At 46.8% G+C, this 20,195-nt stretch overlaps 2 protein-coding genes across 3 annotated transcripts in view; one reads left to right on the forward strand and one right to left on the reverse strand.

Moving 5' to 3' along the window:
* Positions 1 to 13,074, forward strand: part of SLA2 (Src like adaptor 2) — a 29,218-nt gene extending 16,144 nt beyond the window's left edge. Inside the window, exons 6-8 of the mRNA XM_045804546.2 lie at positions 9,139 to 9,288; positions 10,160 to 10,292; positions 10,707 to 13,074. Of these exons, the coding sequence (XP_045660502.1) occupies positions 9,139 to 9,288; positions 10,160 to 10,292; positions 10,707 to 10,872 (449 nt within the window). The 3' untranslated portion in view covers positions 10,873 to 13,074. The remainder of the gene's footprint in view (positions 1 to 9,138; positions 9,289 to 10,159; positions 10,293 to 10,706) is intronic.
* Positions 11,770 to 20,093, reverse strand: RAB5IF (RAB5 interacting factor). 2 transcript variants are annotated; one of them, XM_087853604.1, is made up of 4 exons: positions 19,654 to 20,093; positions 18,126 to 18,229; positions 13,524 to 13,653; positions 11,770 to 12,316 (listed from the first exon to the last, which is right to left on the reverse strand). In XM_087853604.1, exons 1-4 carry the CDS (start codon positions 19,864 to 19,866, stop codon positions 12,275 to 12,277), a joined length of 489 nt encoding a protein of 162 aa, XP_087709730.1. In that variant the 5' UTR covers positions 19,867 to 20,093; the 3' UTR covers positions 11,770 to 12,274. The 2 variants fall into 2 exon arrangements, with proteins under 2 accessions (XP_087709730.1, XP_045660506.1); XM_045804550.2 differs by having other exon boundaries at positions 19,753 to 20,087.
* Positions 20,094 to 20,195: the final 102 nt, after the last annotated feature.

Genomic DNA, 20,195 nt, shown 5'->3' on the forward strand with positions numbered 1-20,195 from the left:
GTTCAAGCCTCGTGTTGGGCTCCACGCCTGGGTGTGGAACCTACATTAAAAAAAAAAAAAAGTTTGGCACTGCAGCCCTATGGGGCCTGAGTAACGTCATAGAACACTAGTTCTCAGACTTGAGTGTACAAGAATTGTCAGGGAAAGACTCTTGGGCCCCTTCCAAATCTGACTATTTACTGGGCTCAGAGGTCAGGAATCTGCTCCCTTCACAAGGTCTCTGGATGGTTCTTATGTTTTTTAACTTTGAAAACGCAGTTCCATTCTAGGGAAGCCAGAATTAAGTAGTAAGAGACAATGTTTTTTACAGTTACATAATGCATCTTGTTATATATAATAATAGTTAACTATTGATTGAGTGAATGCTATCGGAATCAACTTTTCTTTGCATCAAGGTCCAAATATACCTCTGGAAAGGGAATTCTGCAGGGTAATTTGAGTGTGTGGGTGGACCGAGGAGGAAGGCCTGGGGCCTGTGAGCTCACAAGAACACTGCTTGGAGTCGACTGAGGAGCGGAAGACCTCTCCATCTTCCCTAGGGTCCCTCTGGCAGACGTATTTATGTCCTAAGCCTGGGGGAAGTCGTGGCAGAGCCCGAGTCAGGCGCCAAACCTTGGTCTGTGAAGGGGCACTGAGGCCTTTGTGGAGGTCACAGGACTGCTCCAAAGGTCAGCACCAGGGCGAAGCCCCCACAGCATTAACCGCTTGCCTCCCTGCTGTCCTGTGTCTCTTTGGTGGGTGCTGTAAGGAAGACTGATGACCAAGCCATGCTTCCCACCACGGAGGGGCTCACTTCTGTCCACTCTGTTGGCTGGGAAGCACTTGTTGAGCATTTCTTCTGAGTCAGGCCTGCTAAGTCATGGTTTTTGTCCTCAGGCTGCAGACAGTGGAAGGTCCAAGGTGCAGCATTCCCGAGGGTATCAGCTTCTCAGAGGCCTTAGCAGAGGAAGATCGGGAGGGTCCTGCTAGGCCCACCTCCCACACACAGCTTCCAATCTGATCCCTCATACCACTGTGGACCCCACCCCACCTCCTGGTATCATCATCCGAACACCAGGGAAGACATGGTGCCTGGCCCCAGAGGTCCCTGCAGGGCAAGATGTGACATTGGCTATGGAGCTGGAGCTTTCTGGAATCCAAGACATTGTATCTTCCATGCCTTTTTCCCAGTGGGTCTCCCTCCAGCCCCTGCACCCAGCTACGGCTCCTACCATTCTTTCCTGCAGCCTCTCTTCTGGCTCACTGCCCACCAGGACATTCTGTAAATAAACCACCTTCCTCTTTCCACTGCTGCATCCTTGCATACAGTCCTCCCTCAGCCTTGGAAAGCACTATCCTCCGTTCTTCCACTTGGTGAAGTCACACTCGCCCTTCATGACCCATTTCAATGTCATTTCCCAGGCTATTTGCCATCCTTTGCTCTCAGACCACTTCTGTAGCTACTATAAACTTAGTTTTTTTAAAAAAAAATCTATTTATTTGAGAGAGAGAGACAGAGACAGAGCGAGCAGGAGCAGGGCAGAGGGAGAAGGACAAGCAGGCTCCCACTGAGCAGGGAGCCCGACACGGGACTCAATCCCAGGACCCTGAGATCATGACCCGGGCCGAAGGCAGACACTTCACCGAGGCACCCCTCATAACTACCCAGGCACCCCTGTAAATTTAGTTGTTAAAAGAAAAACAAAAAGCCAGGGTATGTGGTCTAAGAGCACAAGAACTAAATATTTGAAATGGGGACCATAAAGGAAAATGCCAGCTGTGGGAAGTGCTGGCAGGACAGCATTTCCTTCCCAGGTATGCAGATGTGATTACCTATGTCGGGCCTTGTGCAGGGCGTGTAGCCAGTGCTCAAGGGACATGTACTGAATAAATAAATGAGAGAAGGAGTGCATGAATAGACATCGAGGGGGAGGGGAGAGGATGAAGAGCTGGGGTAGACTTTCCCCCAATACCACGTGTTCAGAGACAGTGGGAGGCATGCAAATAGTAGCAAACACTCTCCAAACTGCTTGTAATCACGGCTCCATCCAACATTTATTACAGAGATTCATTCATTCTTTCAACAAATGGATATTGTGTGGTGACTCTGAGCCAACTACTGTTTTAAGCAGTGGGGATTCAACGATATAAAAAGTAAAATCCCTGCCCACAAACCAGTTGGCAAAATGGACAGTTGAACACATAAATAATGAAGTGTCTGATTATGATAAGTACCACATAGAAACAAGAAGGCAGCAAGAGAGGAACGGGGTCACGGGAGGTGTGCAAGTATGCAAAGGCCTTTGGTAGACACATCCTCAGCCAGGGCAGGTGTGCTGGGAGTCAGCAATCCAAGGTCGCTGGGATCATGCGGGGTCTTTCCAGGGTGGGGACCTTGGTTCTGAGTAGGGGAGTGACATAAACTGATCCCTCCACTGCTGCAAAGAGATTTGGGGGTAGGGTGATGAGGAGGAAATGGGAAGCCACTTGGGACATTGTTGCAGACTCTGCCAGGGTGAGCAGTGGTCGGATTCTGGATGTGTTCTGCATGTAGCCAGTAGGGTTTGCTGTCAGGCTGCATGTGAGGTGGGAGAGAAGGGAAGCAGTGAGCATGACGCCAGGGTTAGAGCTTAGTAACAGATGCACAGTGCTGCTGTTTTGAGATGGGCAGACAGAGGAAGGAGAAATCTGACCCATCCTTCAGGAGGCCCCCGGTTGGCTCTATGTGTTTTGGGGAGAGGGATAGGGCTGAGGGACAGGCAATGGCAGAGTGGGACTCTTGGTGCCACAGAAGCAAGTGCTGCCTGGGCAAGCTCAGAGCTGGGGCTTCTCCCTGGCAGGGAAGGTGTTCTGGAAGGAAGTGGAGCTGAATTGAGCTGTAAAGGGAAGACTGCTGGTTACTCAGGTGGAAGGGTGTTCCCTACAAAAGGAACAGTGTGAGCAGAGGGCCATAGGCCTGATACAGGTTTTACTGGGTGCTTGCTACATGCCAGACACTGCTAAATGCTTTCCTTGCTTTACCACTTGAATCCTTGTGCTGATCTGGTGAGACTGGGGGAATTGTTATCCCCCTTGACAGATGAAGAAATAGGTCTGAGAGGTCAAATAATGTGCCTGGAGACACAGCTAGTGAGCATGGGACAACAGGGGTATCCTAGCATGTGGCTGTGTGTGGGCTTTGGACCCAGGGAGTCTGAGTTAGAGTGGAGATGTCCTGGAACTGGGAGAGAGCAGTAGGTATTTGGGACCGGCTGGAACATGCAGTGAGAAGGAACGTGGGATACCAGCCCTAGGCCAGTCTCAGATGGCATTGGTAGGTGGCCTGTCTCCACAGTGGGGTTGTCGACCCCCCATGGGGTTGATGGAGCTTATTATCCCTGAGCCTACCAGCTAGATACTCAGTGCAGCCACCCTTCCTGGTTTTAGTAACTGTGGTGACAGTGAGCAGCATGGGGTGACTGGAGACCCATGCAGAGGGTATAGGGACTTGGTCATTTAGTTCAGCGGGGTTGGTTGGCCTTCAGGACTTATTTTCAGATATTTAGCTCTTTCCCAACCACAGAGCTATTTCAGAGTCACAGCTCAGCTTCAGAAGAGACTGTTTTGTTTTGTTTTGTTTTTAAGATTTTGTTTTTAAGTAATCTGTAAGGCCAACGTGGGGCTGAAACTCACAACCCTGAGAGCAAACATCGTATGCTCTACTACTGTCTGAGCCAGCCAGGCACCGAAGTAGAGATTCTTCTTAAAGGTACAAAAGTCAAGGGGCCCCCAGAGTCAGGTAGAGAACAAGGAAAAGGAAGCAGGGACCCTACTCCACACTTCTCAATGTATATTGATTTTGTATCCTGTAGCCTTGCTAAATTTACTTATTAGTCCTAGTAGCTTTTTTATAGACTCCTTAGGATTTTCTACATAAATGATCACATTATCTATCAATACAATTTACTTATTTTCCAACCTGTATACCTTTAATCTCTTTTTTTTTTTTTTTGCCTTATTGTACTGGCTCGGACCTCTAGTACAATGAATAAAGTGGTGAGAATGTTCTTGCTTTGTTCCCAATGTTAGGAGGAAAAATTCAGTCTTTCTTATTAAGTATGATACTATCTATAGATGTTTCACAGATACTCTATGTTGAAAGTAGTCTTCTGTGGTAGGCAGAATAATAGCCGCCACCCCCCTCCACCTCCCGAGATGTCCAGTCCTAATCTCTGGAACTTGTGAATATATTACCTTACATTGCAAAAGGGAGTTTGGAGATGTGACTAAGTTGAGAATTTTAAGATGAGGAGATTGTCATGGGCTATTAAGATGAGCCCAATGAAATCACAAGAGACTTTATAAGAGAGAAGCAGGAGGATCAGAATTTGAAAGAGATTGGAGATGAATTTTATGCTGCTGGCTTTATCTTTTTTTTTTTTTAAAGATTTTATGTATGTATGTATGTATGTATGTATTTAAGAGAGAGAGACAGAGATAGTGAGAGCACAAGTGGGGAAGAGAGGGAGAAGCGGGCTCCTGAGCAGGGAGCCCAACACGAGGCTCAATCCCAGGACCCCAGGATCATGACCTGAGCCAAAGGCAGACGCTTAACCAACTGAGCCACCCAGGTGCCCCCTGCTTTTGGCTTTAAAGATAGAGAAAGGGCCATGAACTAAGGGATGCAGGTGGCTTCTAGAAACTGGAAAAGCAAAAAATGGATTATCCTTTAGAGCTCACAGAAGAAACACAAGTGTGCTGATGCCTTGATTTTAGTTCAGTGAAACCCATTTCAGTTTCATGACCTGCAGAATGATAAGATAATAGGTTCGTGTTATTTTGAGCCACTGAATTCATGGTAATTTGTTATAGCAGGAATAGGAACCAATTACACCTTCTGTTTGTAGTTTTGTGGCTGTTGCTTTTTATCAGGATAAGTATTGAATTTTGTCAAATGATTTTTCTACATTTCTTCAGGTGATCATATTTTTTCTTTTTTCTATTTATGTAGTGAATTACATTAATGTTTCATTTTTTTGATGTTCCATTTTTCTTTAAGATTTTATTTATTTATTTGATAGACGGAGTGAGACAGCATAAGCAGGGAGAGCAGCAGAGGGAAAGGGAGAAGCAGGCCCCCGCTGAGGAAGGAGCTTGATGCGGGGCTTGATTCGAGGATGCTGGGATCATGACCTGAGCCCAAGTCAGACTCTTAACTGACTGAGCCACCCAGGTGCCCTGATGTTCTATTTTTAAATCAGCCTGTATTCCTGGGATAAACCCAATTTGGTCATAATGTATGATCGGATTTTTTAAAAAATATTTATTTGTGAGAGACAGCAGGAGGAAGAGTAGGGGGAGCGGGGGAGAGAATCTCAAGTAGACTCCCTGCTGAGCGTGGAGCCTGACACATCAGGGCTCAATCCCACGACCCTGAGATCACCACCTGAGCTGAAACCAAGAGTTGGACGCTTAACTGACTGAGCTACCCAGGTGCCCCTGTATTATCTTTTTTATATATTACTAGATTCAATTTGCTAATAGTATGTTAAGGACTTACTGTGTCTATGTAAATGAGGAATATTGGTCTATCGTTTTTGTAATGTTTTTGTCTGGTTTTTAGATCCAGATAATCCTGGCCTCATAAAAGGGGTGGGGTAGTGTTACCTCCTCTATCTTCTTAAAGAGTTCGTGTAAAACTGGTGTTTTTTCTTCTTTAAATTTTTTTTTTAAGATTTTATTTATTTATTTGAGAGACAGCACAACTCTTGATCTTGGGGTCATGAGTTCAAATCCCACATTGGGCACAGAGTTTACTTTAAAAAAATAAATAGTAGAGCTACAAATGTACCTTTATTGATTTAGCTGAGCTCACACATTTTTGTGTTTTTATTATTCAATTAAAAATATTTTCTAATGGGACTCCTGGGTGGCTCAGTTGATTAAGCGTCTGCCTTTGGCTCAGGTCATGATCCCGGGGTCCTGGGATCTAGTCCAGCATTGGGCTTCCCGCTCAGCGGGGAGTCTGCTTCTTCCTCTGCCTACTGCTACCCCTGCTTGTGCTCTGACAAATGAATAAATAAAATCTTTAAAAATATATATATTTCTTTAAAAAGAATGTTTAGAAAAAAGGGGGGGTGCCCAGGGACGCCTAGGTGGCTCAGTTGGTTGAGCATTTGACCCTTGGTTTTAGCTCAGGTCATGAGGTTGAGCCCCACATTGGGCTTCATGCTCATCAATGAGTCTGCTTGAGATTCTCTCTTCGTCTCCCTATGCCCCTCCTCCTCCTCTCTCTAAAATAAGTAAATCTTTAAAAAAAAAAAAAAAGGTGTCTGGTTGGCGCAGTCAGTAGAGCATGTGACTCTTGATCTCAGAGTACTGAGTTCAAGCCCCATGTTGGGTGTAGAGGTTACTTAAAAAAAAAAAAACAACAAAAGTTAAAAATATTTGCCGATTTTTCTTGTGATTTCTTCTTTGACTTCTGGGTTATTCCCAGGTATTTGGGGATTTTCCAGATATTTTGTTATTAATTTATAATTTAATTCTGTTGTGGTCAAAGAACGTAACTATTTTTTTTTTTAAAGATTTTACTTATTCGAGAGAGAGAGAGATTGAGGGAGAGGAGCAGGGGCGGAGGGAGAGGAAGAAGCAGGCTCCCTGCTTGGCAGTCTCCCAGTGCGGGGCTTGATCCCAGAACTCTGTGATCATGACCTGAGCTGAAAGCACTCAACTGACTGCCACCCAGGGGCCCCCATAACTTTTTATCTTTTTAAGATTTATTTATTTACTTAGAGAGAGAAAGGTGGTGCTCAGGGAGGGGCAGAGGGAGAGGGTAGAGAAGCGGACTCTGCTAAGCACAGAGCCTGATGTGGGGCTCGATCTCACAACCCTGAGGTCATGACCTGAGACGAAAGAAATCAAGAGTCAGACACTTAACTGACTGAGCCACCCAGGCACCCCAAGCACATAACTGTTGATTTCAATCCTTTCAAATTTCTGTGTTTATGGTTCAGTCTGTATCTTGAATATTCCATGTGCACTTAAAAGAAAATGTATACTGTTGTTGGGTGCCGTGTTCTATGTTAATTAAGTCAAATTGGTTGACTGTATTGTTCAAGTCTTCTATATCCCTAATGATTTTCTGTCCCATCAAGTACTGAAAAAGGAGTTGACATTTCCAATTATAATCATGGATGTCTATTTCTTCTGTTAATTCTGTTCAGTCTTGCTTCATATATTTTTAATCTCTGCATTTGCATACAAATTCAGGATTTTTATGTTTTTTTTAATACCCCTCTTATCTCTGTTAATACTCTTGGTCTTGCATTTTACTTTGCCTGATATTAATATAACTACTCCAGCTTTCCTACGATTGTTTCATGATACATCTTTTTCGAGATCTTTTTAGCCTGTTTTATCAAAGTGTGTTCATCATAGAGTCAGGACTTGCTTTTTAAAAGCAGTTTGAAAATCTCTGCTTTTTCATGAGAGTGCGTAGGCCACTTCCTCAAAGTAAACGCTTCCTAAAATTGAGCAGTGCCTGTGGTTTAGGAAATTCACACCTGCCTTTTGTTGACATTCCACAGGGAAAGGGTAAGTGACTGGATCAGGGCCTCTTCTTCCAGGTTCTCTGTGCCATAGTTTTCTTACCTGTACTGCGGGGACGACTGTACTACCTCATAGCGTTGTTACAAGGATAGAGGAGATAATCCACATAAAGCACGTAGTAAGCAATCACACGAAAGCTACCGGTGGCTTTCGGTCATTAGATGACAGTAGTAACAGATTATTACTATTATTTCACTGAACGCCCGCTTCCCAGTTGGCTTTGATGAAGTGTTGACTTAAGAAATTAATCCCACTTTAGGCATAAAGTGCTCTCACATGTATCCTCATCTGCTGAAAACTACTATTGCAGGCCTGTGTATTATGATTTCACAGTCTTTTTTCTCTGTTTATTTTTTTTAAGATTTTATTTATTTATTTGTCAGAGACAGAGCGAGCACAAGCAGGGGAAGTGGCAGGCAGAGGGAGAGGCAGGTTCCTTGCTGAGCAAGGAGCCTGATGTGGGACCTGATCCAGGACCCTGGGATCATGACCTGAGCAGAGGGCAGACACTTAACCAACTAGCCACTCAAGCGTCCCTCTCTGTTCATTTTCAACTATGTGCTTTCCTTTTCTAGCCAGTCCTCTTTTTTTAAAATAATTAAAGCCTGTTGAAACCCATCAACCGTACACTTTAATGCATGCATTTTATTGTATAACTTATACCTCAATAAGGTTGATTTTAAAAAATAAAAAAGCAAAACTGGGAAAATTCTGTCACCTAAGTCAGTGTGTATAATGTGTAAGTTAAAGACTAATAATGAAACCAACATCCACGCCCCCACCTAGCAGCTTAGGAAATGGTGCAACAGCAATCCCTCCGAAGCCCCTGCCCTCTTCACTGTTCATAGTTCCACTACTTTTCTTAATGAGCCTTGCCGCACGTGTACCCTTATGCAATAGTCTGGGCTGCCTGTGAACTTCAGAGTCCTGCTGCGCGTATCCTTCTGTGGCTTGCTGTTCCTGCGCATCTCGAAGATTTTTCTAGGCTTGTGTGTGTAGTGGTTATGAACTTGTGCTGCTCTAAGTGTTGCCGTTCTGCGGCAGGCACACAGGCTGTAGTTTCCGACTTTTCCAAACAAAGCTGCCAGGAATATTCTTGTTCATGTATTTCTAAGGTAACATGCTGGGATGAAACTGCTGGTTGTGAGATGCGTGTTCAGCTAGTTAACGCCAACTCTTTCCAAAGTGGCTTGTACTAATTTATCTTTCCACCAGCACGGTAAGAGTTCTTCCTTCAGCACGTCCTTGTGGACATCTACTGACACGTGTTCACATCCTAACACTTCTGCCCACTTGAGTCTATAATAACAGCCACCACTTAATATGCGTGTAAACCGTGCTCAGCCCTGTCCTGCGCGCTGCGCGAATGATCTCATTTCAGCCTCACAAGAGCCCTATCCATTACGAATGTGTGGTCATTTATGGCCAAGAGCGTGAGTCGTCTTCATCCCTCCCCTGCCCCCTTCCCTTCCATCTGGGCCCCGTAGCTATCTCATCTCTTTCTTCTCCCAACTTGGGCTGGGCTGGGTCCCAGCAGGGCCTCAGTCCTGCCCCGAACCCTTTCCTCCTCAGGTTGTTACTCCCTGTCAGTCCGCCTTAGCCGCCCCGCATCGTGGGACCGGATCAGACATTACAGGATCCAGCGCCTTGATAACGGCTGGCTGTACATCTCACCACGTCTCACCTTCCCTTCACTCCAGGCCCTAGTGGATCACTATTCTGGTATGGCCTTTCCCTGCTTCCATTACACTGGGACGTGGGGTCTGGGGGGCAGACAGTTGTGCCCTTGGGCACTTTACCTGCTGGAGAATATCCAGACAGGCAGAAGAGGGACCTCTCCATCTCCATGCCAGTCCCTGTGCCAAGAACGTAGGCCAGGAGCTCTGTCTTCATCCCATGCCCTGACAGAGCCACACAGACCTCCTGTGTGAATATGGGCCAGTACCTCACCTACATTGTGGTTCTGAGTCCAAGACCTCAATGGCAGGCACAGTTCTCTCCACAGGAACTAGGCCCAGAGCTGTTACTGTTGTGCAATTTGGTTGACTCTTAAAATTTCCTGGTGCCTGTCCTGTTATAGGGACTGGAGCATGCAGCCACGAGGGCAGTGTCAAAAGGGCAGAGAAGACCACTCCTGGGAAAACTGATCAGGGGTTTCCTAGAGGGTCGGTCCATGCAGTAGATACTGACAGAACACATAGAGATGAAGTATTCTCTAGCTTTCTTCTTCCCAAAGCACTTTCCTAACCAGAAACTGGCCCTCAAAGAGGTCCATCAACCTGCCCCAAAGCACAATAAATTAAATCTTCAAAACCTAGCCCAGAATGACCTCTGATTGCATCTCAGCCCCTAGATCAACAGCCTGAGGCTTGTGCCCTGTCACTTTTTCTTTTTTTAAATGTAATCTCTACACCCAAAGTGGGGCCCTGAACTCATGACCCTGAGATCACGAATCTCTACCGACTGAGCCAGCCAGGTGCCCCCATCATTCTCTTGACCAAATGGGGAAAGCTGTCAGGGTGAGGGTGGAGGTTGTTAGGGAGGAAAGCAGGGCTGGAGTCAGCCATGTCAAGGGTCTAGGTCTCTTTCTCAGAGTTGGCAGATGACATCTGCTGCCTCCTCAAGGAACCTTGTGCCCTGCGGAGGACGGGCCCACTCCCTGGCAAGTCCACACCTCTACCTGTGACTGTGCAGAGGGCACCACTCAACTGGAAAGAGCTGGACAGGTGAGGGGACCCCTGGAACATGAAGGCAGAACAAAGGAGCTAGAAGGACCCATCCCTGGAAACCCACGACCCCAAATAAGCCTGTCATCTTTGGGGACACTGGAGAGCCAGTGAGTACTGACTGGCCTCATAGAGACCAAGCCAGGCTCAGGACTAGAGGGGGACTGGCAGGAAGGAGAGAGAGGGAGTGGATAGAGGGCATGCCCAGATGCCAAAGATGGTCAGGATTGAAGGTCAGACAAGATGGGATAGAAAAGAAAGCACCCGTCCTGAATGGAAAAGTCAAGCTGGGGTTTTATCTGACAGAGAACGGGGAGCCACTGGGAGTTTTCAGTTGGTGCGAACTTGAACTGTGTGGTGAGAGCAGGGAGGAGGATGAGGCTCCTTGACCCAGCTCTCTTCCCCTCTCCACAGCTCCCTCCTGTTCTCTGAAGCACCTGCCCTAGGGGAGTCCCCTCTCCTCAGTGAGGGGCTCCGGGAGGCCATCAGCTCCTACATCAGCCTGACTGATGGCAGCTCCTTGGATGATGCCATGGCCCAAAGCAGAGGCCAAGAGGGAATGCAACGCTACAGCACCTAGACCCCCAGCTCAGCTCAGCCTGAGCACTCCAGAGGCAAATTCAGGTCGCTCTTGTATCCTCTGTTCCTCTCTCTCAGCCCTAAGAAGTCACTTAACCCTCTCCCAGTGCCATGAACTCACCTGCAACCTCTAGTTCAAGTACAGACCAGCTGAGAACAGGGACAGGGCTCCAAAGAGACTAAGCCTCTGTGGTTTGACCCAGTTTGGGATTTCCAGAACCATCTTCCTCCCTTGCCTATTGAGTCCCCTCCTATACCCCCCACAGCTCCACCCACTAGGTAGAAACAACCACTAACATCAAGAAGAAAAAAAATCATTTAAAGAGAATTTACAAATCTCACTCAGAATACTATACTTCAGAAGGTAGGACAGTGGCCTAGAAGGGACAGGAAAGCAGAAGAGATGGATGTCTTCCTACAGCAACAGAACCTGGATGTCCAGCCTCTAGCTGGCCCCCCAAAGCAAAGGGGACCTCTGACAATCCAGGTTCTCAAACAGCCCCATCAAACCTCTTCTCCGGACAGTCCTAGCTCCAAGATCTCCATTTCATTTTGTGGCTTATCATTTGAACCTGCCTAAGCTTTCCTGGCTACAGTGGCCTTGCCGTCTTGTGGCCAAACACAAAATGGCACCTTCTGGGTCTAGCACACTGCAAGTGAGGTCAGTTATGTCTCTCAGCACCAGGCAGGGGCATCAGAAGTCAGTAAGCCTCTCTCCACAAAGCCAAGGCCACAGCCCGCACCAACTCTAGCCCTTGATTTCCCTGCTGCTCATTAAGAGAGGCCTCGCTGGAGCCGCTACAGGAGCAGAGAGAGAAGGAAGAGGGATGAGGATGGAGGGCAGGGTTCTGAGGCTGGAGATGAGGTGGGAAAGGCTTTAACAGGTATCATCAACAGATTCTCAATTAAAGATTTGATTTATTCAAGTACCCGAAGACATTCTACAATGGAAACTGTTATTAGATGCTGCTTGTACTGTGCTATGGACCACGCACATACTGCCTCGCTGTTTTCAGAAGACTTGAAATGCCACTGATAGTTTAAAAACTGTACACCTGATGGAGACGTGAGGAAGACAGTTTAATGTTTCATCCGGATCCAGAGGTGCATCAAAGTAAATGACAGCTCTGATCAGCAAACAGGTGTTTCACGATGATGTCCAAGAAGAAATGGTTGGTGATGGACAATTCAGAAATGCTTCCCCAAAAGGCCGATGGTTCTTTAAAAAGTTTCAGATCACAACCCTTGCAGAAAACACTGATGCCCAACACACTGATTCTCAGTCCAGGAAACATGGGTCTTCCAGGTTCCACGTGGCTGGGGTGCCCCTACAATCATGTTTCTGTGCTGTAACTATGAGGGTCCTTTGGACCGGACAGAGAGCAGGTGGGGTCTGTACACCATCAGTCATAGTGGATGGCAGTGTAAAAAATGATCCAAATGACCTAGAGAGGAGACAAGCAATGGTCACAGGTCACCTGGGTCAACATAGGCCCCTATTCCACAAAACAAAAATGTCAAAGAATGTGTGCACAGTGGGCTTCCCAGTGACTATCCAATGCAATCGGCCTGGAGGCCTAAATTATTTCACTGAAATCAAGCTGTCTCTAACAGAGCCCAGGATCACCCACCAGTGCACCCAGAGAGACCATGGACAAGCTTCCCTCTCAACCAAATAGCAACTGGAGCACCAGGGAGTGGAGTTATAGATGTGGCAATGATACAGGTAAAGTATTAGGATTAGCAACAAATGTGAAAAACCACCATACGCTGTCAGCTTCATATCAAATAAAGCAGAGGTTCTGGAAACTGGTTACTCACTGCAGTCTCCTAGGACCTTTAATACATATGTATGCCCAGGCACCCCCACCCAGAGATTCTGATTTTACTGATTTGGGCTAGAGTTTATAATTTTTTAAATATTAACTTTGAGATATAATCCATATTTCATCATGTTCACCTTCTGAAGTATACAACTGAAAAAAATATATATATACAATACAGAGGTTTTTAGTATATTCACAGAGTTGTGCTAAGATCACCACTAACTGATTCTGGAACATTTTCATCATCCTCAGTTTCTTCTCATTTACCCCCGGCCCTCCCCCTGCCCCCCGCCCAGCCACTGGCAACCACTAATCTACTTTTTATCTGTGTGGATTTGCCTATTCTGGACTTTTTACATAAATGGAATCACATAACATGTTTTGTGTCTGGCTTCTTTCACTCAGCATTATGTTTTCAAAATTCATCAAAGTTGTAAGCCCTACCAGTACTTTATTCCTCTTTATGGTCAAATACCATATGGATATACAACATTTTATTTATCTACGGACCAGGTAATGGTTGTTTGTGCTTTTTCAGCTATTATGAATGCCATAAACATATTTTTAAATGTTTCCCAGTTTCTAGTATGCAGCCAGATTTGAGAATCAGATGTAGAAGCTGATGACAGGCCTGGGTATGCACACCAACAGGGAGACTACGGTGTACCACACCACATCCTTTGGGATGACAGGACTTGATGGAAGAAATGCCCTCCAATCCCTGGAGCCTTTTGAAAAATTATACCCCAATCACACAGTATAACCTCATCAATGTGCCCCCTTGAGAAACAATGGGATTTACTATATAACTATCAGTTATACATACCATGAACAAGGCAAAAGATGTCATAAACCCTTCTTTTGTGAGTTCCCAGGTGCCACCATATTCTTCCTCATCTATCTGTAGGTAGTTGCTGAAGTAGAGATACAGGACTCCTGCATTGATCAGGCAGAATCTGGAGGGAGGACAAGCACCAAACACAAACTATGAGCCTAGAAGACTCAGAACTCCCACTACCACAGTCCAGCCTTACCAGGATACCACTGTTGCACAGTTAAGTATTTGTATTATGGGGGCAAGTGAAAAATAATACATGGACCTAGACCCTCAATGGAACTGCCCAGTGGTTGAGCTGGAGACATGAACAGCAACTTTTTCTTAGATGCCCCACAAAAAAATTTTAAAGCACATAAAAGTTCTCCAAGCCCTCTCACAGTGAGAGAGAATGGTAGCTGAACCATCCCAAATAGGATTAGTACCTGACACGGGCCTCCAAGTAGCTCCAGCTGGGGGAATGGGACAAATACATGTTAGGCTGCTGCTTCGTGGCCTAGCGGAACAAGCAAGCACACGAAAGCAGCTCCTGCATTCATCCCCAGTGGGCGACAATTTCCAGATATCCACTGTCCGCTACTGCGCTTGATGCAGAGGTGACACTGACACTTCCTGCTCTCCCTGAGCTATCTATCAGGAGGCCAAAAACAGCAGTGAGCATGGAGCTGAAACCAGAGGTTTCTGAGCACCTCCAGGAAGGTCTTTGATCTCCGATATTGTATTAACTAATGAAGCATTTAGAGTGCAGTGAGGTGTAATGTTATCACCCTGATCTACTTATCTCTTGGTACAGTCATCACCTAAAAATAATTTTTGTAAAGTGATCAACACTTTCTTTATGATCTTCCAAGTTACAGCATTTAATCTAATGGGGGACTGTATGTATGTCTTAGGCTACACTGCTCCTGAAGGCTGGGGTGGAAAAATGCGAAGCACTGGTTCCTCCTGGTGGATGAAGTGTGGGCTGATGTGGGGCAGGGCAGTACAATGAGGCTGAGGAGTGTCAATCGGGCTAAGGGGTAGGGGGCAGCCCCCGAGGCTGTTTGAGCCTGAGACAGAGTATACATACGTTAGAAGTCTAGTTTTTTGTTTTTGTTTTAAAGATTCTATTTTTAAGTAATCGAAACCATAACCCTGAGATCAAGAGTCGCACGCTCTACTGGCTGAGCCAGCCGGGCACCCCGGAAGCCCGGTTTGTGAGTAGAGTATAGGCTTTCTCATGAGTCGGGGGAATAGGAGCTGGGAGACTGGTTTAGACTTGTACCATGTTTTAGGACATGAGAAGAAATAAAGCTTGAGGACGGGGACTGGGAAAATGGGGAGGTAAGAGACCCAAAGACTTCAAGCCTAAGGATCTGGGAGTATAATGGTTCCAGTAATAGGCAGGGAATCAGGAAGCACAGGTTTTTCTTGGATTTCACACAAAATACAGTCCTTGGCTTGGTCATGTTGTGTCCACATCCTTATCTTCTGCCAGAAATCTTGGGACCCAGCCAATCTGGCCGCCTGTCAGGAGTTTCATTTTGTTTTGTTTTTGAAAGATTTATTTATTTTAGAGTGTGCACACGTAAGCGGGGGGGAAGGGCAGGAGAGGGAGAGAGGCTCCTCAAGCAGACTCTCTGCTGAGCGCAGAGCCCAATGCAGGGCTTGATCCCAGGACCCTGAGATCGTGACCTGAGCTGAAATCCAGAGCTGGGCGCTCAACTGACTGAGCCACCCAGGTGCCCCATGGAGTTTCACTGTGCACAGGCTGTTAGTGGTTCCAGACAGAGACTACTAGCAGGACTCAGAAATGTCACTCTGGGACTCAGCTAATAAGCTAGGGTTGGAGAATGGCTGAAACTCACTGAGAGTCTCTGGCTGTAAAAGTGGTTGCTTAGTGATATGAAATAGGGAAATAGAAGGAAAAGAGGAGATAAGGAATAAGAGAGAGAAAAGAGCTAATAGGGCCCCTGCCTTCCAAGGGTCACACACTAAGTAGCAAGTGAAGTCACAGAGATAAAGGCATTTATACATCTGGTGACAGGGGGAGGGCTCAGGAAAGGGCTGGAGGGGCTCAAACTGAGCTTTAAAGATGGGCATAAACCCTATATTGTAAATGAGGGAGAGAACTACACAGCAGATGTACGGACAAAGAAATGAATGTGCTGGATTAGGGGTGGGGAAAACCTTAAAAAGACTCTCCAATGCATTTTTCAAACTCTATCCTAAAAATTCCAATCAGAATTTTAACAAAATAATGAACCTCTAACAAATACTCTGATTTCAGGGCTGGGAGGCTACATGACAACAGTAAGGTATGACCCGGCTTTCAAGGATCAATGGGAATTCATTTCAGGTTTTAAAAAATTTTAACAAGCATTCACTGAACACCTATTAATCATGATGCCAGGCTCTAAAAGAGACAGAGAGGCAAGACTGGATGACGCAACCCCTTTGCAGAGCAAAACTACCACTCAGTTCTCAGGCAAATTATAAATAATGAGAACAGAGAAAATGGTTTTACCTTAATATGCCCTCACTGTCGCCACACCAGAAATGAAGAGAAGCCAACGTAGAGCCCAGACAGAGAGCAGTTGAGGCAGAAAGTGGAGAGGAGACGGTCACCAGAACTGAGCACCAGAGCAGTTCTGCCCTAAGCCCAGGCAACTGGGTCAGACAGATGGAGGAGAGGGAGTGTGTGTGGAAAAATCAATGTCCTTGGGCCCTTTCCAAGAGCAAGGGAAAAGATGCCAACCAAAGGAGGGAAGGGATTTGTTTGGAGTGAGAGAAACTGGCTCTGGCAGGACAGCATGGGACCGAACCCCAGGAAACAGGCGGTCCTGAGAAAGCGGTACTATGGGTGAGCCACTCCAGGCGAATTCACTCCCAAACACCTCCTTTCCTGTTTTCTCGATAGCCATTTTTAGCACTCTTTGTAAAGCTAATCATATGACTGCAGTGAACCATTTATGGAGTGCATATGATGTCCTAAGCACTGCATATAGGAATTTACTTGCATTATCTCATTTAGTTCACACATCAATCTTATGGGGAGGGCACTTTTACTGCCTCCTTTTAGTGATGAGAGAATGGAAGCTCAGAGGTGAGCCCAAAATTATGTAGCTTGAAAGTGGCAGAGCTGGAACTTGAATCCAGAGCTTTCTACAGTTGAAAGAAAAAAAGAAAAAAGAGATCTCTAAGCAGCTTAACTCATCTGCCACAGTGGGAAGGATACTAAACTAACTCTGGTCTTTGTTATATTATTCCTAGATTGGGTGACTTCGGAGAAATCTCTTAGGAATCCTGCAAGATGAGATGGGGGCAAGGGGTCTGAACCAGTGTTATTCTCTCCTACAAAAATGGCCTCGGGAAGATGAGAGACTCCCTCTTGTCTTTAGACTGCCATCCCCCTTTCTCTGACCTTTCCTCTCGTCTGCCTTTTCTTTCCTGGAAAGCTCAAATGGGATGACCAACATTCTGAAGAGTATCTATACACTTCCTCCAACTGGGGAAGACCTACGAACCCCAGGTCCTGTGTCTCCTCACCATCACTCAGAACTCATCATGTATCCACTCTGTCAAGGTTAGGCAGAGCATAACATAAACTCTTACTCCTTTCCTTGGACAAACGCTTTGCTCAGTATAGTAAATAAAAAACCTTTTTAGTTAGAAGAGGGCACTATATATTACTTTTGGCTTATCTTCTGAGAAAATAAGGAACTCACATGAATTTCAAATCTATTTCACCCTTTTCACCCTAGGGTGAGGGAATAAGAGATGAAATCACCCCTAAAACAACCAATGTGATGTCCCACGGTTAAAGATCAGTTTCTATTCCCTGTGTGGGGAAAAAAAAAAGATAAAAGCTCACAAGCTTGCCTGTCCATCTCACACTGTAGCTTACCCAGAATTCCTATCTTGACACAACTCCTATCCATCCTTTTAATTCAGTCTGGTGGGCATGTGGACTTATCACTTTCAGTCACTTGTTAACAAGCTGAGCCAAGACCAGGGGTCGGTGTCAACTGTGCTGCCACTGGCCACGGAAACACAGTAAAAAGTGGAGGGCCCGACCTCCTACTTTTTTCACTGCTTTTAAAAAGTAGGGATCTGAGATAACTTCTGTCAAAGCCAAGATCCAAGACATCCAGCACAGTGCCAGTCATAGGGGAATGGTCATCAAGTACAGGAGTTCCCCTACTTTCCAAATTTCCATCGGTACAAGGGTCATGCCGGAACTAGATGCCTGCCACCAACAGGCAATGCAGTAGCCTCTTGCATGAGATCACTCTGGACCCACGAATGAATGGAGCGGCCAGCCTCTGGAAAGATAACATGTCTAAGCTAAGACGCTCTCAGGCCTGCTGAACTGAGGAGTGCTGCACCAGACCCAGGAGTGCCATCATGGGGCCACTTTTTTCCTTTTGTCACTTCTCACTCTCACACATACACAGTCATCTTAAAAAAATATAGATAGATAGATAGATATAGATAAATGTATAGAGACAGATAGATAAATATATCCTACAACTTAACAAGGGCCTTTTCCATAAAAAGGAAATAAAATCTCTACTTGAAATGATATGAAAATGGAACATACCCAAGACTTACCCTGCTATTCCCAAGAAACCCCGCAATGGTAACACTCCCCAAATGACACCTAGGACCACAGCAATGATCTGTCGGAACCAGTAGATCACATCTAAAAATTCATCCTGTAGAAAGAAAAAGAATGCATTCCTTATCTGCAGTGGGTGCCACAAGAGAGCCCCTGTAACACGTGAGGAATAAAAAACCTTTCTGCTATAAACACATCTTCCAGAGAAATTTCTCCAAGAGCAATGGTATGTAGTTTTCTGATCTCCACCTCTTCTTATACTAAAACATGGTTAAAAAAAATTTTTTTTTTAGAAAAATTATTTACTTTTTTTAGCAGCTTCAAAAATGAAATGGCTTGTGATGAAATGGCTGTGATAGTAACTCTGCTACTGGCCACAGAACACTCTGGTCTGACCCTCAGAGGAGAGACCTAGATAGACTATCCAAAGGCAGAAGGGCTGACTGTTAACCTATTCAGCACCATCTTCCTGCACACCGAATTTTGAGTAAGTCACAAAGAAGAAAGGAATTAGAAACGAAAGTGCTGAAGGCCGGTGCCAGCATATCTGATTTTCATACAAGGACATGGAAGACTCAGGTTTCTGACCTGCCCCAGATTGCAGAAACCAGTCCTTGTACAAAAAGGAAAGAAAGAAATGACACAGCAGATCAGAAAGGTTTTACAAGAGCTGGGCAGGGCTGGGGGCAGGACAAGGGCACCTTCAGGAAGTACCTCTCATTCCCCCCCTTTATAGGAACTCCAGGAAGGAGAACCCACTTCATCAGTCCAGAAAAACAAAGGAAAAAGTGCAAATAATAACATTCTTTTTCAGGCCAACTGGAATCAGGCTGTCTGTGTTGGTCCCTTCCAGATCATGGAGCAGAGTTGGGGAGTGCCTACACTCAGATCTTCTGAAAGCGGTGACCAGTTAAAACCTCTTGTTGAAGCCCCAACCGTTTCTCACACACATTTGGTGGTTTCCCCCTCTCCCTCCTCCTCTCACACACCTCTGAGAGGTGATCTCAGTCTCCCTTCTCGCAAATATTAAGGCATTTGGTATTTCTCATCCAATAAAAAAGCAATGGCAGCTCACCTTTAGTGAGCCTCATCACTGCTAAACGCTCTCATGCACCACGGCACCCCACTGCAGAGCTGTTCTGAGAAGTGAGTGAGATAATGCGTGGAGAGAGCACCCGGCAGAAAGTCTCCCAGTAGAAGACTGTTACCGTTACTGTTCGTGCTAACGACCGTATTAAGTAGTTAATTCGGAGAAGACAAGTCACTTACTGAAGGTCCTACTGGGAGTAAAAGGCGGAGGTCGCATTCGGCTCACTCTCGCCGTTCAGGCACACGCCCTGCCAGCGGGTGGCAACTCCCGTGCCCCCTCCTCGCTGCTTCCCGCGTGACCCAGGCGGCTTCACGCTTAGGCCACTCCGCGGTGAGCCCCGAGCCCGGCTGTCAGGCCCGCGCCCGCCAAGTTCGCCCCGACACCTTTGTGCCACCCGCCCCCCCCCCAACCCCGCCACGCCAAACACTTGCCCGCGCCCGGACCGGGTAGGGGCAGGCTCGGGCCTGTCCATTCGTCCCCGAGTCCCAGTCGGCTCCTCGAACCTGCGCCCTCGCCAGGTCCCACCGCACCTTGTCCTCCCAGGCCGCGTCGCTCCGCAGCACCTTGCTCCAGACAGAGACTTTGAGGGCCCCGTTGGCCAGCTGCGGCTGAGGCGGCTCCTCCTTTCGCCGCCCTCCGCTCATCCTCCCGTCGCGCCGCCCGGGCCGGGCCAGGGGCGCGCGGGCCAGGCCAAAAGGAGTCGGGCTCTGGGGTCGCGGGTCACGGCGCGCAGGGCAGCGGCGACAGAATCACTGATCAGGTTCCGTGGCGCGCTGCGAGCGCCTTCACTCGGCCAAGACACCGGCTCGGCTCGCTAGCTCTGCCGAGACCTGGCGCTGCGGAGGGAGGAGCAACGCAGCGCCGCGCGTCCTCCCGCGGACGAACTCACGCAGCCAATCGACAGCCGTGCAGCTGTCCGAGGGAAAGCGCAGCCGTCACCTCGGCGCAAGCGCTCTACGCTTTACGGAAGTGA

The sequence above is a fragment of the Ursus americanus genome, chromosome 22 (genome assembly GCF_024610735.1).
Source record: "Ursus americanus isolate L20-20 chromosome 22, mUrsAme1.1.p, whole genome shotgun sequence".
NCBI lineage: Eukaryota > Metazoa > Chordata > Mammalia > Carnivora > Ursidae > Ursus > Ursus americanus.